Source organism: Ruditapes philippinarum, unplaced genomic scaffold, assembly GCF_026571515.1.
Source record: "Ruditapes philippinarum isolate M1 unplaced genomic scaffold, ASM2657151v2 ctg2413_1_1_1_1, whole genome shotgun sequence".
Lineage (NCBI taxonomy): Eukaryota > Metazoa > Mollusca > Bivalvia > Venerida > Veneridae > Ruditapes > Ruditapes philippinarum.
Window position 1 is genome coordinate 38,994 of NW_026857187.1, and position 13,968 is coordinate 52,961.

The following is a 13,968-nucleotide window of genomic DNA, read 5'->3' on the forward strand; positions in this document are numbered from 1 at the left end:
TCTGGAACACTTGCATCGTGTTGTCGCTAGCGACAGCACGACAAAGAGCAAAACGGCGCGTTGTCGCACTGCACGCAAAACAGCGCGTTGTCGTGCGGCATGTTGTCGCGATGTCACATTGTCGCTCGGTTCAAATAGAAGGCTATTTGTATATATATAAACCAAGAGAAATGGCGACATCTCGCCACACGGCAACGACAGAATGACAAGACGACAGTGCGACGACGCGCCGTTTGGCCCGTTTCGCTAGCAACAAGACTAAAAGGCGGTAACGATATAGGTTGTGTTGTCGCTATCGACAACGCAACACGCAAAGTGTACCAAATTAGCCACCATATGATTATTACATCGATGGTGATGACACAAAGTAGGTGGGCTTGTATAGAAACTTCGAGTCATCGGAATTTCGATTGATGTATCGGTTTAAATTTAATAAAAAAAATCGAGCCGTCGATTTACAAAAGGCGTAACAAAAGGAAATGGCGATTACTGAATAAACTTAAAGTAAATATATATCGTGTGATTATCACGCGACACACGGTATACGAAACTAATTCGTGATTTTAATTATCATACTATGGAATAATTACAATAAAAGCAATAATGGCAATATATCGACACCAATGCTCTATTTGCAGTCAGAACGTCACGAATTTTACTCATAGCAGTAATCATAATTGATTAAATCAGCAGTCTGTGCCATTCTCTCTTGGATAAAAATCATTACATTATTTAATACGCATGTTAATTAAGTGTATCTGGTACCCACGTTATCTAATAATAATACGATAAAATGTTGTATAAAATCATGACGCAATACCATGGTAAAACAGCATCCGGTAGAATTAGGACAACAAATATTTTTTTCTAGAAGAACAGAGCATACATCGTCGGATACCCACGGCCGAACCATTAACATTGATCTGCCGTGGGATTTTTTGCCGATATTCAGTCGATTAGGGGTGTGTCAAAGGCAGCTATTTCATTGGCTGCCTCACGATTTCATGAGGCGATTAAAACCAATCAAAACGCTCGTTCTGTAAGACGTTCGGTATTACAAACAATATTGCGACAACCATAGACGACGTGAAAAGTTCAACATCGGAAAATTAAACGATTTCAGCAAGAAAGTATAGATAATTTACTTTTACAGCGTGATGTTTTCCTTTCTGATTGATATCTGCTTGCAGAAGAACTGATTTGGCGATAGTTTTTGACATTGATTTTAGCAAAACAAGTGCAACAGTATTTAACCGTGGGCGCTGCCATTTTGTTTCTTATTGTTTTTAACCTCCGCTGCTGAAGAATATAGATTTGTTAAACGCGATGTTATTGGTAGATATTTTACGCACCTGTTGCTGTATATCGACGCAAATCGATTCATTTTACCCACGGTTGATTGCATGTTATGTGACATGTTTATCAATCGTGAAAATATCTATGACATAAACTATTAACATTTCCTGATATGTTTACATACTGTATCAAATCCAGAAGGTAACTTTTAGATTTTATACGAAATTTAAAATTCAATAAAGTCTATTATGCTAGTTGCGAGTGTATATATTTAAATGTCCCTTCGTTGAAGTCTCTAACAGTTTGTCCGCCTCCTTCCAGTATCCATTTAGTGGTCAGTAATCCTTCCACGCCCACTGGACCCCTGGCGTTAATCCTGCATGTACTAATCCCAACTTCAGCTCCTTAAATAATAATAGATCTAATATTATAGTGATGTAAGATTTAAAGTGGGGGCAGTATAAGGATCTTACATCGGCTATTGTACATCTTGCTCGAGGATAACTGTTTACGGCTGTAACAAGGCTCTGCCGAGTTTCCGCTAAACAATTACCCGAGAGCACGATATTCAGTCTGTGACGACAGGCGATGTTTGATATTCATTCTTCGCCCATCCGATTAGCTCAATAGAGAGAGCATCGAGTTTGAAGAATATGAAGACATGAAGTATCTCAGTGACATATTATCTCGGCCACTAAATCTAAACGGTTATTTGTCTCTCATCGCTTATTCAGAAATCATATGGGATTAGAAATCGGTAATTTGCGGAGAAATTTGTAATTACAAAATGTGTCGGCAAAGACGATTATGTTGACCGCCGAGATTTCACAAAAAGTGTGTTAGGATCAGTGTAAAAATAGAAATAAACATAACTTGTAATTCATCACCTTTAAAAGCTATGCAAAGCATTAATATGTGTTTAAACATGAAGGAAACTAGAGACACACTCGACTTAGTCGACTAAACTGCTTTAGATGGAAATGAGACCAAACACAGGTGCTTTAGATAGAACGGACGTATGCAAGACCGGGTCACAATCCGGAGGTTACAAGTTCGATCTCCGCCATTCTTAAGATAACTACAAAAATCTGTTATTCGGATGATATTCAATCTACGGTCCCGTGTATATTCTGTAGAACAGTACACCGAATTAACAGATTGTAACTGCAATTTAACCAAATTAAATGCAGAATCAATGTATTATCCTCTAATGATCAATGCCTTTGTTTACAGCTGATATTTTTATATGATAATAGATAAACAAATACACAACATGTAGTTGCGTGTGAACTTACCAAGTCCGAACCTGTAACCGTCAGCGAACCTTGTACTGGCATTGTGGAAAACACAAGCACTATCTACCCCTTCTATGAACTTGTCAGCATTTTTAGCTGTAAAAAATAGATTAAAATAAAAAAATTTAGGTATAGGACTTAGATCTAACTTTCATATTATATTACATATTGTATTTTGATAAGAATGTTAAAGTTTCTTAAAATGTACGCTAAAAGATATGTTTTGTTACATCGGCCATCAATGTGACATTTTGATACTGACGGCAGTCCAAAGCTCAATCGCAAAGTTCTATTCGGTTCCTTCTTTACATTTTCAGAAAAGCTTTCTAGGTACTTTGTGATGTGATGAATGTTCAACGCCCTGTAATTGTGATTTATATATCAAACCCTCTGTCAGGAAAAGAAGTTCTTATCATAAACTTACCATCCTCCGTGACAATGACGTCAGTGTGTGAGCTTCCGTACGTGTTGATATGATTAATAGCTTCACTGACGTCATCAACGACCTCTATTGTAAGTTCAAGGTCACTGTATTCTTTACTTAATGAAGAAGCTAATGGTGGACTAAACTTGAGCAGCGAGTGAAGTCTGGGTCCAGAATAAACACGCACATGTCTACTTTTAAGGACGTCACACAAATCTTCAAACAGCCCACTGGTCATGTGACATTTATTTATCAGCAGCGTCTCCATGGCATTGCAAGCTGAAGGGTAGTCGCACTTGGAGTCTTCAACTGAAAGAAGATTGTCAAAAGCATCAATCAAAAACTTAATGTACAATGTATATCTATAATTTCTCAAACAAAGTTATACAGTCACCATAATCATGCCAAAGTTCGGTACATTTCTTCTCTGTCTGATAATTGCAGGGCCAATTGAAGATTAAATTGAGTTGTAAAATACGCAGTCATAAAAACGCCTTTTCAGCCGACTACTTCTGAAATAAGTAATAGCATCCTAACAGAGACAAAATTGCTCTCAATCTTCTTAAAATGCAATTGCGAAGCTTCCTTGGCCGAGAGAGTAAGGTAGCTAATTTCGACCCACATGCCGGCGGAAGGGAGTCTCATGACCGTTGTTTCGTATTCAATTATGTACGAGAGGAAGCTATTCAGCTTGCATACACTAGTACATGTATCTGAATAATGCACGGTTAACATGGGATGCCGCAATCCTACCTTTACGCTACTGGTGTGATTAAATTCCAACTATAACATAATGCATGCATATTAAAATACATTATTTAATTTAACTGAAAGTGACCTAATACAGTACAATTAACAGAACATTTATATACCACTTACCGATTCTGGCGGCCATTTCATGGTCAACATCACTATCAATGTATACATGGCATATACCCTCACTGTGACCCAGTACCGGGATACCATGGCTTTGCTGCTGGATGGTCCGTACCAATGAATTCGATCCCCGCGGTATAACAAGGTCGATGAAGTCGTTTAAGGTCAACAGATCCTCAATATCTTCCCTTTTACTGACCTAGTTAATATGGTACACGAGTTTTACAAGAGAGAAATGAAATGCTTGGAAAAAATACGATATTATAATAAATCAGTTTTAATTTTCATGGCTTCCTTGGTCGAGTGGTGCTCCGCTCCATTCGAGATTCCTGCCTAACAAGAGAAATATTCTGAAGACTTCTACATCGGGAAATAAGTGATCATAATTATAAAAAGAAATTGTTTATTACAGATAAAATTGACTTCTTCATTTATAAATTTGGAATGTTCCACAAAAGCTTAATCGGTATATGTTTTTTAAAATGTTAAAACTTTCAACATTCTTTATCGTGAGCGTCCGTGGCCGAGTGGTTGAGGTCGTTGACTTAAAACCACTTGACCCTTACCGCTGTAGGTTCGAATCCCGACAGAAGTTTTGGGATTATTTCATGTGAGGAAGCTATCCAGCTAGCTAACGGAACGCCGATGATTCTATTCAGGTGCCGGTTCGTGTCTGAAATAAATCACGAACTGCAACTGATGTCTTTGTCCTCCAGTAAAGCTGGAACGTCCCCATATGACCTATACTGTGTCACCTTGACGTAAAACCCAATTAAACAAACAACCAAACATTTCACCTGGAAAATATTATTACGTGTAGCCTTTAACTTCTGTAAATGATTAAGACATAGAAATAATAATTCAGTGAATACTTTGTAATAGATTTATTATTTAAGATATGAATCAAACTTACCAAGGCAACAGCGTTCGTCACATTGTGAAGGCCAAGCGCTTCCTGAACAAGACTAAACAGCATCTGGTTGCTATGATACGCCTCCTTTCCGCCCTTTAACAAAAGACCATTTCCGCTGCTAATTGCCAGTGCGGCAACCTGTGACAACAACATAACATGGTTTGTAAGAAATATACAATGCATGGTCTTAAAGATTTGAAATAAATAAAATATAGCATTAGGACTTTTCTATTAATAAAAAGTATGTAATTATGATATATGCATTGTGTATAGTATCTTTATAGAATAACGAGTTACTTTAGGACGTAGTCTTTATAACGAATATTTCAATATCATAAAAAATTCATTGCTGACAAACATCGGAACCCATTCATTCCGACATTCATCCTTTGTGCAATGCAGTGTTACTAGGTCAGACGAAAACTAGATAAAGGTCATTTTATTGTTAACACAATTCGGCAGCCTATATCATGAACAAGTCTTTGCTAACCTGTGGTAGACAATCCGGACGAGATTCAAATATGACAAGCAGGACGCCGATTGGTGACGTCAACTTTTTCAAGGTCATCTTTTCACTTATTTCTGTCGTCTGTAAAACTCGGCCAATCGTCTGCAACGAAGAATCCGCTATCTGTTTGATCCCTGTAGACAGCGTCTGTAGCTTAGATGGTGTAAGTTCAAGACGAGATATTAGCGCTTCTGACAACCCTGAAATGGAAATGGAAAGTGTCAGTTTTGTTAAACAACATACTACGATGCTTAAAAAGATAAAGCAAAGTCATTATCATATATGAATCACAATATTTTTATCAATGTGAAATTATGTATTCAGTTTTATATATAAGAACTAAAACTTTCAGAATGTGTATACCTTCACACTGAGCCTGTAACAAGTCTCGTCTGTTGGCTGCGAGAATATCGTCTCGTCGTTCAATCAGCAGCTGAGATAATCGTTCTATTATTTCCTGCCTTTGACTGGGGTTCAATGACTGTAGTTTCATACTTGCTTCTTTAGCTATTTTGAATAAATAACAATGATGATATAAAGATGGCCGATTGCAATCTGATTAAAATCAGCTCCTAATAAACGCTACGCATTAGGAAATAACTTAAGTAGATCTTAACTTTACTCAGATTGTGGTGTATTGCTTAATAATGCAATAGTGTAACTAAATGGAATGAGGTTATTACTATTATTCATTGAATCTTCATTTAAAGTCACATTTTACTCTAAACCTTAGCCAAAGGCTCTCTTTTACAATAAAAATATATTTGAAATAATAATTATACCTTGTTTATACGGAAGCTGCCAAAAGGAAAGCAAAAAAGTTATTATATTAGTAAACAAGGACAACTTTTATGCATGCATACATTTCTTTCTCCGTTAGAGTAATATGGTGATAACAGAGGTCATTTATTACCTTGAATGGCCTCCAGCTCTACTGGGCTGTTCGAAGACTTTGCATTAGTGAAGAATGTTCCTACACTTTTACCATCCACAATATTAGTAAGAGCTCTAAATTCCCGACCGTTACATATAACCACGGACACGCCCCTGTCTAGGGCCCATGTTGCCGCCATTACCTGCATGTTAAAGAAAATTCACATCATTTAATATTAGATAAATTATGAATGTGTTTCGTGTACGAATAAATTGCACATTATCTATTCATAAAAATATAAAATGTTAACTAAAGCAACATTCATATTCCGATGTTATCAACGTCATAATGTACTTGCAAAGCTACATGTACATGTATACAATGATTACCTAAATTATTTCTAAAAACAATCAAACCTTATGGGTTGTTACTGAATTCTAGAAGCTGGATAAATTTTACAATGATGAAAAATGTAAATATTATACCGTGAAATATTTGACATAACTACCATATGTATTTTATACTATTCACTGACTTTTCATCGCAAAATACAAATGTACGTTGGAATTTATCAAAAACATTGCCTGAAAAATCTTTTGAATTATATCAAAAACTAGAAAATAACATACAAATGAGAATATATACCTTCGATTCCATTCCCCCAAGACCAACATTTGATTTGCCTTTAAACATTACGTTCTCCATGTCTACTTTCGGAGAAAAGGTTTTGATAAGTCTCGAGCCTTCCACTTCCGGTGGGTTAACGTGAAGTCCGTCCACGTTCGACATGATCACCAGCAGATCCGTGTTCATCTTAACAGCAACTCTAGCCGCTAGATTGTCATTGTCTTTTACATTGCTTATCTGTGTATAAAAATCGTTTATGCTCGGTAATTTCCGTATAAAAATATTATTTATGCAAGTAAAATCGATATTTTCTAGGCGGCAAAATGAGATATTTTCCGTCGGTAACCGGGTAAAAGGAGCGATATGTAAATAGAAAAAGCTTTGATAATAAATATATGATAAAAGATGTTAACTGTACTTACGCCGTCAGAACTCATTTCCGGTGGGGAGACAATGGCGTCATTCATGTTGATAATTGGGATTATATTGTAATAAAGAAGCTCGTGCAGCGTCTGTTGTAATATATTACTTGTGAACTCGTTCTGGAAGTCTCGGTGACTCACTAAAACCTGTCAAACAAAATACATGTATGTTATAAAGATTCTTAATTAGACACATAAATGTTCAGTAATTCCATAGTTCAAACTTAGAAAGCCGTGTTTTGTTCGGACTCCCGACTAAAAACATACAAGCGTTCCAGTTTTACTTGTGGGAAGCTTCAGTAACCATTTTGTGAAATATATCTCTGACCGAGCGGGACAAGAACTCAACTCCGGGAATTTTAGCGGGGTTGCTGAAAGTTGCTTTCTACCTTACGAAAAAAAAGCCCCTGAGGGATTCAAACCCAAAAGAAGTAAGAGACGGGAATTTGAATTAACCACTCGACTTCGAAGGCTCCTTTGAGAATCATTATTGCTTGAGATATAAAAAACATGGGTATTTATTTACATTATACATGATATCATAATTACTTGAGCAGTCTTGAACCCGTATTGCGCAAACATTGCTTCATATAACGACATTAGACCACTTTGTCCGGCCGCTGCACATGCCCTCGGCTCCAGAAACGGGGCCATCTGGAAGACAACAAAACATGTTAAGCTGATATAATCGTTGAATGGTGTTAAAATGTGTATACAACGTTCCATAATATTATACTTATAAACTGATGATATTATAGCTTGGATTGTCAAGCTGCCGTGTACATGTACCATAAAATATACCCTAGTTTTTCAAATGCCATTAATCAACTGAACCAGTCTGACACGGCGATATTACTAGTTTCAGTTACAAGGAATGATGAAATTAAATCACATTACAGACATTATTTACAAAACTTTAAAAAATCACATGTTAATTAAAGTATTCCAGCGTACTCACAGAATTTCCGCCGGCGGAGAGTGTCTGTCGGACGCTCTGCGACATTAGAATCTCGCGTCGGAGTTTCTGTTTGCCGAACGCCACAGCCCCGCTGGTCACCATGCTCATCTGTTTACCTTGTTTCTGCAACTCACATATCTGTAAGAATAATGCATGCTATGAGTGCATGATAAGAACGCCATATAATAACAATCGGAAGTCCTTATCCGAAGATTGACGGAAAGGGTCGAAAAGTTGCGACATTAACGTTCAGACGGGCCAAAAAAGTTAGTCATCAATAAAAACGAATTTTCATTTCGAAGAAAATTTGTTTTCACCATTTATATACCGTCGGTCTGTTAATAACAACACTAATTACTATTATCTTTCTTTGTATACATGTATTTTAGTAAGTTATGATAATATGAAAAGTATGTTAAATGTCGATTAAGGCACTCTTAGCTTATAACCGTATAATAATATTCAAATGACATGTTTTTGCCAAAATGTGTTTAAAATGACTGTTCGTTATCAAATATTGATACTAGGGTTGAGGCGAGGTAAGGAACTTCTAATGTTTGCCCCATTAACCGGATAAGAAAGGGTTCGAACTGTACGTTTTATTCCGTTAATAGAGTAATCAAATACCTGCTCGACGATGGAGGCCAATCTTCCGAGGGCGAGGCCGCACTCATCCTCACGTGTTACCACAGCGCTTCCTAATTTCACTAAAATCCTGTTAGCATCTTTTAAATCCCCACGATACAAGAACCGATTTTCTTTTGAAACATCTGTACTGGCATATCTTAATTGTTTTTGTTTAACATTGACATAAGATGTATGTTGATTATCCCAACTTCTTGAATGACTGTAAATTGTCAACTCACGATATTGTAATACGTTAATGCACGTGTTATTTGTTCTAGAATTAAGAAGTTTTGTTTTTGATAATTGTTTAAAACATTTAGCACAGGTCTGCAAACGTAAAGACGCTCGATTTGAGAATACACACTGCACCATTATCTGAAAGCGAAAAGTGATAACATTTAGTTATATTTTTATTGAAAACATAATTATCAGGTGATTGTAATAATCTATGTTAGAATTTTCACATTAATTTTACATACCTAAGCGTACAGTACTTCCTACTTACCATGGTTACTTCGGGAACACGGGAACAAGAAATATTGTTGTCATAAATTACACTTCACGAAGATGTCCAAACTGATTGACCTCAGTTACTCAAAACACGTGTTTACGATGAATTCGCAATTACGATACATTCGTAAAGTACGATGTCGTGACATTTTTTATCTAATTCTCTATTAAGATCATTTAAACATTCTTCATTATTATTTGGTTATTCAGCTCTATTTTTCTCGATTTGTTTGATTTGACACTAAAATGAAATCTTCCGGAGATAGTTAACATCCAACCAGCTCGACGTGGAAAACTTTTCAGAATAAGTAATTCCATCACTTGTACAAAGTCGATAAGGATTACATTTAAAATTAGGTAACCCCGAAGACTGTCTCGACTTTACCGTGTTAATAACATTAAGGTCCCTGACTCATAAATGTGTCTGCACTGAACTGATAAAGGTTAATTTCTATAACCATAGACTAAAATGTCATCACGGAATAGGTGAATGACTTAAAAGGTCTTGAAAGATGCCACGGAATTTTTAACGTGTACAAGAATGCATGGTACAACAAAAACAGATTTCTACTTACATGGTTTCAAAACAATGTCAACTGTAACTTATAGGTTCTCATTCACATTGAAGTTGCGGTAAAATTGTTAAACGTATTTTAGTATCGAAACATTATATTGCACTAAAATTGCGATAAATATTGAAAGAATATCAAGGAGTAAATTTCTTCAAAATGCATTGAATTTCAAAAGCGTTATAATGGCCTATTCCATTCTGCACATTTCCGGTAGAAATATATTTAAATTAAACAAAAATTATCAAAATTTTAATTCTACTCCAACATTGCCACACGTCGCGTTCTCGCCATAAAGTGATTATACAAAGAAATGGATTAATTCAAGGCTGTTTCATGGCTTCTGTGCGAAACCATTAAAGATCTTGTAACTCAATTTTTTATGATTTTATATCATAAATATGATGCTCAAATGAAGATTTATCAATAACTTCAGTTCCAAAAAGGATTATTTGTAAAAATATTACCGAATTTACATTTCATGTAAGTAAAGGGAGGTGATTAGAAATTTATTTTCGATAAAGTTTAAGCCAATTTTTTCAATAAGAAATGAATGCATATAGTGTAATGATTACTTATAATGCTTTTATACACATTTGCAGTGCATATTTCATATTGTTGGATATTGTTTTAAAAGAATATTCATATACAAATATAAAATATCACTTAAGTGTTGTTGCATTACAACATACAGGGTCTTTAAACAACTAAACTCTTTGTAATATTAACAGTCTTGGAATAAGATAATAAACATACATACATACATACCTTACGTTCATAACCGAACAAAACATATAGTATTGGTATTACTATGTATAAATTTTTTTTTTTTAAAAAGATGTTGAAATAGATTAACAGGCTCCTTTCACCTTATCGAACCTTTACGAAAAAATACAGAATATATAATAATAAATACAGAAAAAAAATCAAGGTAAAACGGTATTCAAAATAGTGTACTCACTGAGAAATTATAATATTCCAGCATTTATAATAATATATCGTTTAAACATGTGATTTAACAACAACCGGCTGAAGTTTTTTGTATGATTTGCATCATTTTTGGGACTTTCGGTTCTTTTAAACACTTTGGTGAAAACCGCTGACGAAGTATTTCATCATCGGTACGCACTGTATATAATTTATTTACATGTACACAAAAAACTACACACAGTTGAGGTTAGTTTGATCTAACGGTGCTTTGTTGAAAAGCTGAAAACTTTTATGCAAGATACCCTAAGGAAATGTTCGCTTGCTTTTTGCTCTAATTTATGACAGTTTAACGATATCAAAAGGCGAAAGTAATAATCATTATATAAATTACTTAGCAAAGTATTATTTAAAGATCCCTTGTTAATCATTATATCGTGCTAAATGAGTATAATAGAGGAACTTCATTTGTATCAAAATTAAAAAATTAAACAGCACAAAATATACATTGTATTTATTCCGGTCGGATTGCACGGATGTGCTACAGGCACGCCTGGCTAGACATGTTAAGTATATATATGTAACTTGCATGACGACGACAGGTTGATGCCCTCGTTAACAGACATGCCTGTAGATGTAGAAAAACGTTTTTAAACATCTTATCAATTTTCAGTAAAGCACCAAAATAAGTGTTTAATGGAAGCTCTTTATTTAGAGATAAATTTGCATTCATTGATCATGTCGTAATCACGAGCTGTCACCTGTGATAATTCATTTATGGGACTATTTTAGTAGCGTAACAACGGTTATAAATTGATAGGTAATAAGAGAGATAACCCAGTGTAATACTTCGACCACGAGCGCAGCGCGTGTCCCGGCCGTTATTTCGTCATCATATGTTTACATTGCATCAACAAAATGTGAGCGTTTCAAGCAGAAAACAAAAATTAAATTAGAATTCGTCACACGATTAAAAGCAGAATGCCATAAGATTAATGCTAATTTTGTGAACATTTTGAATGAAAATATTGAATAAAGAAGGTAGAATCTAATTTACTTTGCACTTAACATAGATTACTAAAAAGAGCTAAATCATAGCCCTTAATGCATTATTCACACAGTAGAAATATGGTGATAGATACTACAAAATCACATTAATAGCACATAACATGCGCACTTGTTATTGAATCTGGAGTCATTTTACTTTTTTAAGTTTTAAAAAAAGTTTGAATGTCCAATACATTGGCTCATCTAGAGGTATGCAACTTTAAACATGCTGAAAAGATCTCGTATAAGAAAAGACATATTAGCATGTAACAAAAAGTATTTCCAATTTCTATTATAAACACGGCGATTTCAATCATTTTTTTGTCAGAACAGCTTATTTTGTATTTTATAGTCATTTCATTTATCATTTTAAAATAGAATTTCTTAGTGGTTCTCCTTCCTTATACGTTATATATCAAGAATGAAAAATAAATGATTAACTTAACTGAATAAGACAAGGGAAACAATCATGAGTATCTTTAATAAAGGTACTCCTCCGAGACGGGACTGGAAATAATGTTTCAGGCTAGGGCTAGAATAATAATCTGTCAGATCATTTGCTTGCTCAGTTCTTCCAGAATATTATTCTGATTTTAAAAATATTATCTAAATTAGAAAAGCGTTGCAACGCTTTCCACTCGAATCAAAAGCGAATCGGGATAGGAATAGCACAAAAATACGATTTTCAAGTTATTACCGAGTATATCTCTTAAAAATCATTTTCATATATTTTTGTTTTATATTATAACAGGGGATTATTTGGAATCAGAATATTTTACTGTTTTGTTTGTTAGATACAAATACATACTTTTATGTACAATTTCGCCATATTTCTTGTCATCGCGACATTTTAGCCTTTTTACCCATATGCATTTTCGACCCCCTCCCTTTTTTAGGCCTCAAATAGTGAAAAAATGTCCTGTTTGGGCCCAAAACACATGTTTTCGTTTGATAAATGTTGTACAAAAATGAGCACTTTTTCGGTGCCACCCATCCCCCTCCAATCCAAAAGGTACCTCAGGGGTTGCCAGACGGGGTATGTGCCCCCTTCTGTTTGGGGATTTGAAGGGGGCGGCAGTTCCCCTCATCGCCAAGAAAATTTTGGACTGATGAGAGGCTAAAAATGACCCCAGGTAGATCATAAGGTAACGTGTAACCAACGCTGAAAAGCCTTTGACTCTATCTGAATCCATTTAGAAGTTGCAGCATATTGAAATCAATTTTGCTGGAAAAAAATCAAAGCAAGATAGTGATTTTTAGCAATTTTGAGATGTCCCCTCGTTGCCATGGTAACAGGAAATTTAAGACTGGGCATGTTGTTACAAAGGCACTGGTCCAGTCTACATTTGTGCCAAGTTCAATTCCTATTGAAGAAGTTTTTATAGTTTTATAGAAATTTGAACTTGTAACGGGAGACTTTTCAATGAAAACAGCCAGCGTGACCCGCTTTTGTCGTGTTACTAATACAATTGAAATACTACTACTATCTTCATACATATCTCGCCCCTCGGTACGTGCGCATCGTTCAGAGGTACAGGGCATCGGTAGAAGATTTGAAGCTTGGCTGAACCTTGCTATTTCCAGGACAGGTCCAGTACTGTAATTTAAATCACAGCGTCGTGTTTGTACATATAGGGGAAGTACTGGAGACCAAAAGTACCACCATCATTTAAAATAATGTTTTGGTAAGTCCAAGCTTTAATTTTGTGTCTCTAATATTGACAAGAGGGCCAAGATGGCCTTAGATCGCTCACCTGACCTATCGAACTCATCCGAGCAATTACCTAGACAAGCATCCTGACCAAGTTTCAAGACACTTGAGTAAAAAATGTGACCACTGGAATGTAATTAACAAGGTTTTTCCACATTTGGGCAGTGTGACCTAGTTTTTGACCCCAAGTGACCCATATTCGAACTTGACCTAGAAATCATCAAAACCAACTTTCTGACCAATTTCAAGGAAATTTGGCTCAAAACAGTAGCCACTAGAGTGTTAACATACAATTTCTATTTTTAGCGCCTTCGACCTAGTTTTTCATCCGAGATGACCAATGTTTGAACATATCCGAGCTATTACTACACCGTAGGGAACGTG

At 35.5% G+C, this 13,968-nt stretch overlaps 1 protein-coding gene across 2 annotated transcripts; it reads right to left on the reverse strand.

Moving 5' to 3' along the window:
* Positions 1 to 9: 9 nt before the first annotated feature.
* Positions 10 to 11,009, reverse strand: LOC132749028 (delta-1-pyrroline-5-carboxylate synthase-like). Of its 2 annotated transcripts, none has more exons than XM_060738697.1 (14): positions 10,861 to 11,009; positions 8,821 to 9,195; positions 8,194 to 8,331; positions 7,785 to 7,889; positions 7,236 to 7,382; positions 6,832 to 7,050; positions 6,226 to 6,388; positions 5,676 to 5,819; positions 5,295 to 5,512; positions 4,805 to 4,942; positions 3,895 to 4,090; positions 3,016 to 3,324; positions 2,592 to 2,687; positions 10 to 1,700 (listed from the first exon to the last, which is right to left on the reverse strand). In XM_060738697.1, the coding sequence occupies exons 1-14, from the start codon at positions 10,882 to 10,884 to the stop codon at positions 1,543 to 1,545; spliced, it is 2,430 nt and encodes an 809-aa protein (XP_060594680.1). In that variant the 5' UTR covers positions 10,885 to 11,009; the 3' UTR covers positions 10 to 1,542. The 2 variants fall into 2 exon arrangements, with proteins under 2 accessions (XP_060594680.1, XP_060594681.1); XM_060738698.1 differs by lacking the exon at positions 10,861 to 11,009 and adding an exon at positions 9,326 to 9,695.
* Between the last annotated feature and the right edge of the window lie 2,959 nt (positions 11,010 to 13,968).

Excerpts from the sequence above, each read along its gene's own strand:
- LOC132749028 (XM_060738697.1), bottom strand. The coding sequence starts at position 10,884 with ATGCTGGAATATTATAATTTCTCA. Across the intron at positions 7,383-7,784 it reads ACGGGTTCAAGACTGCTCAA|GTTTTAGTGAGTCACCGAGA; the intron begins GTAATTATGATA and ends TTTGTTTGACAG. Across the intron at positions 5,513-5,675 it reads GTTACAGGCTCAGTGTGAAG|GGTTGTCAGAAGCGCTAATA; the intron begins GTATACACATTC and ends TTTCCATTTCAG.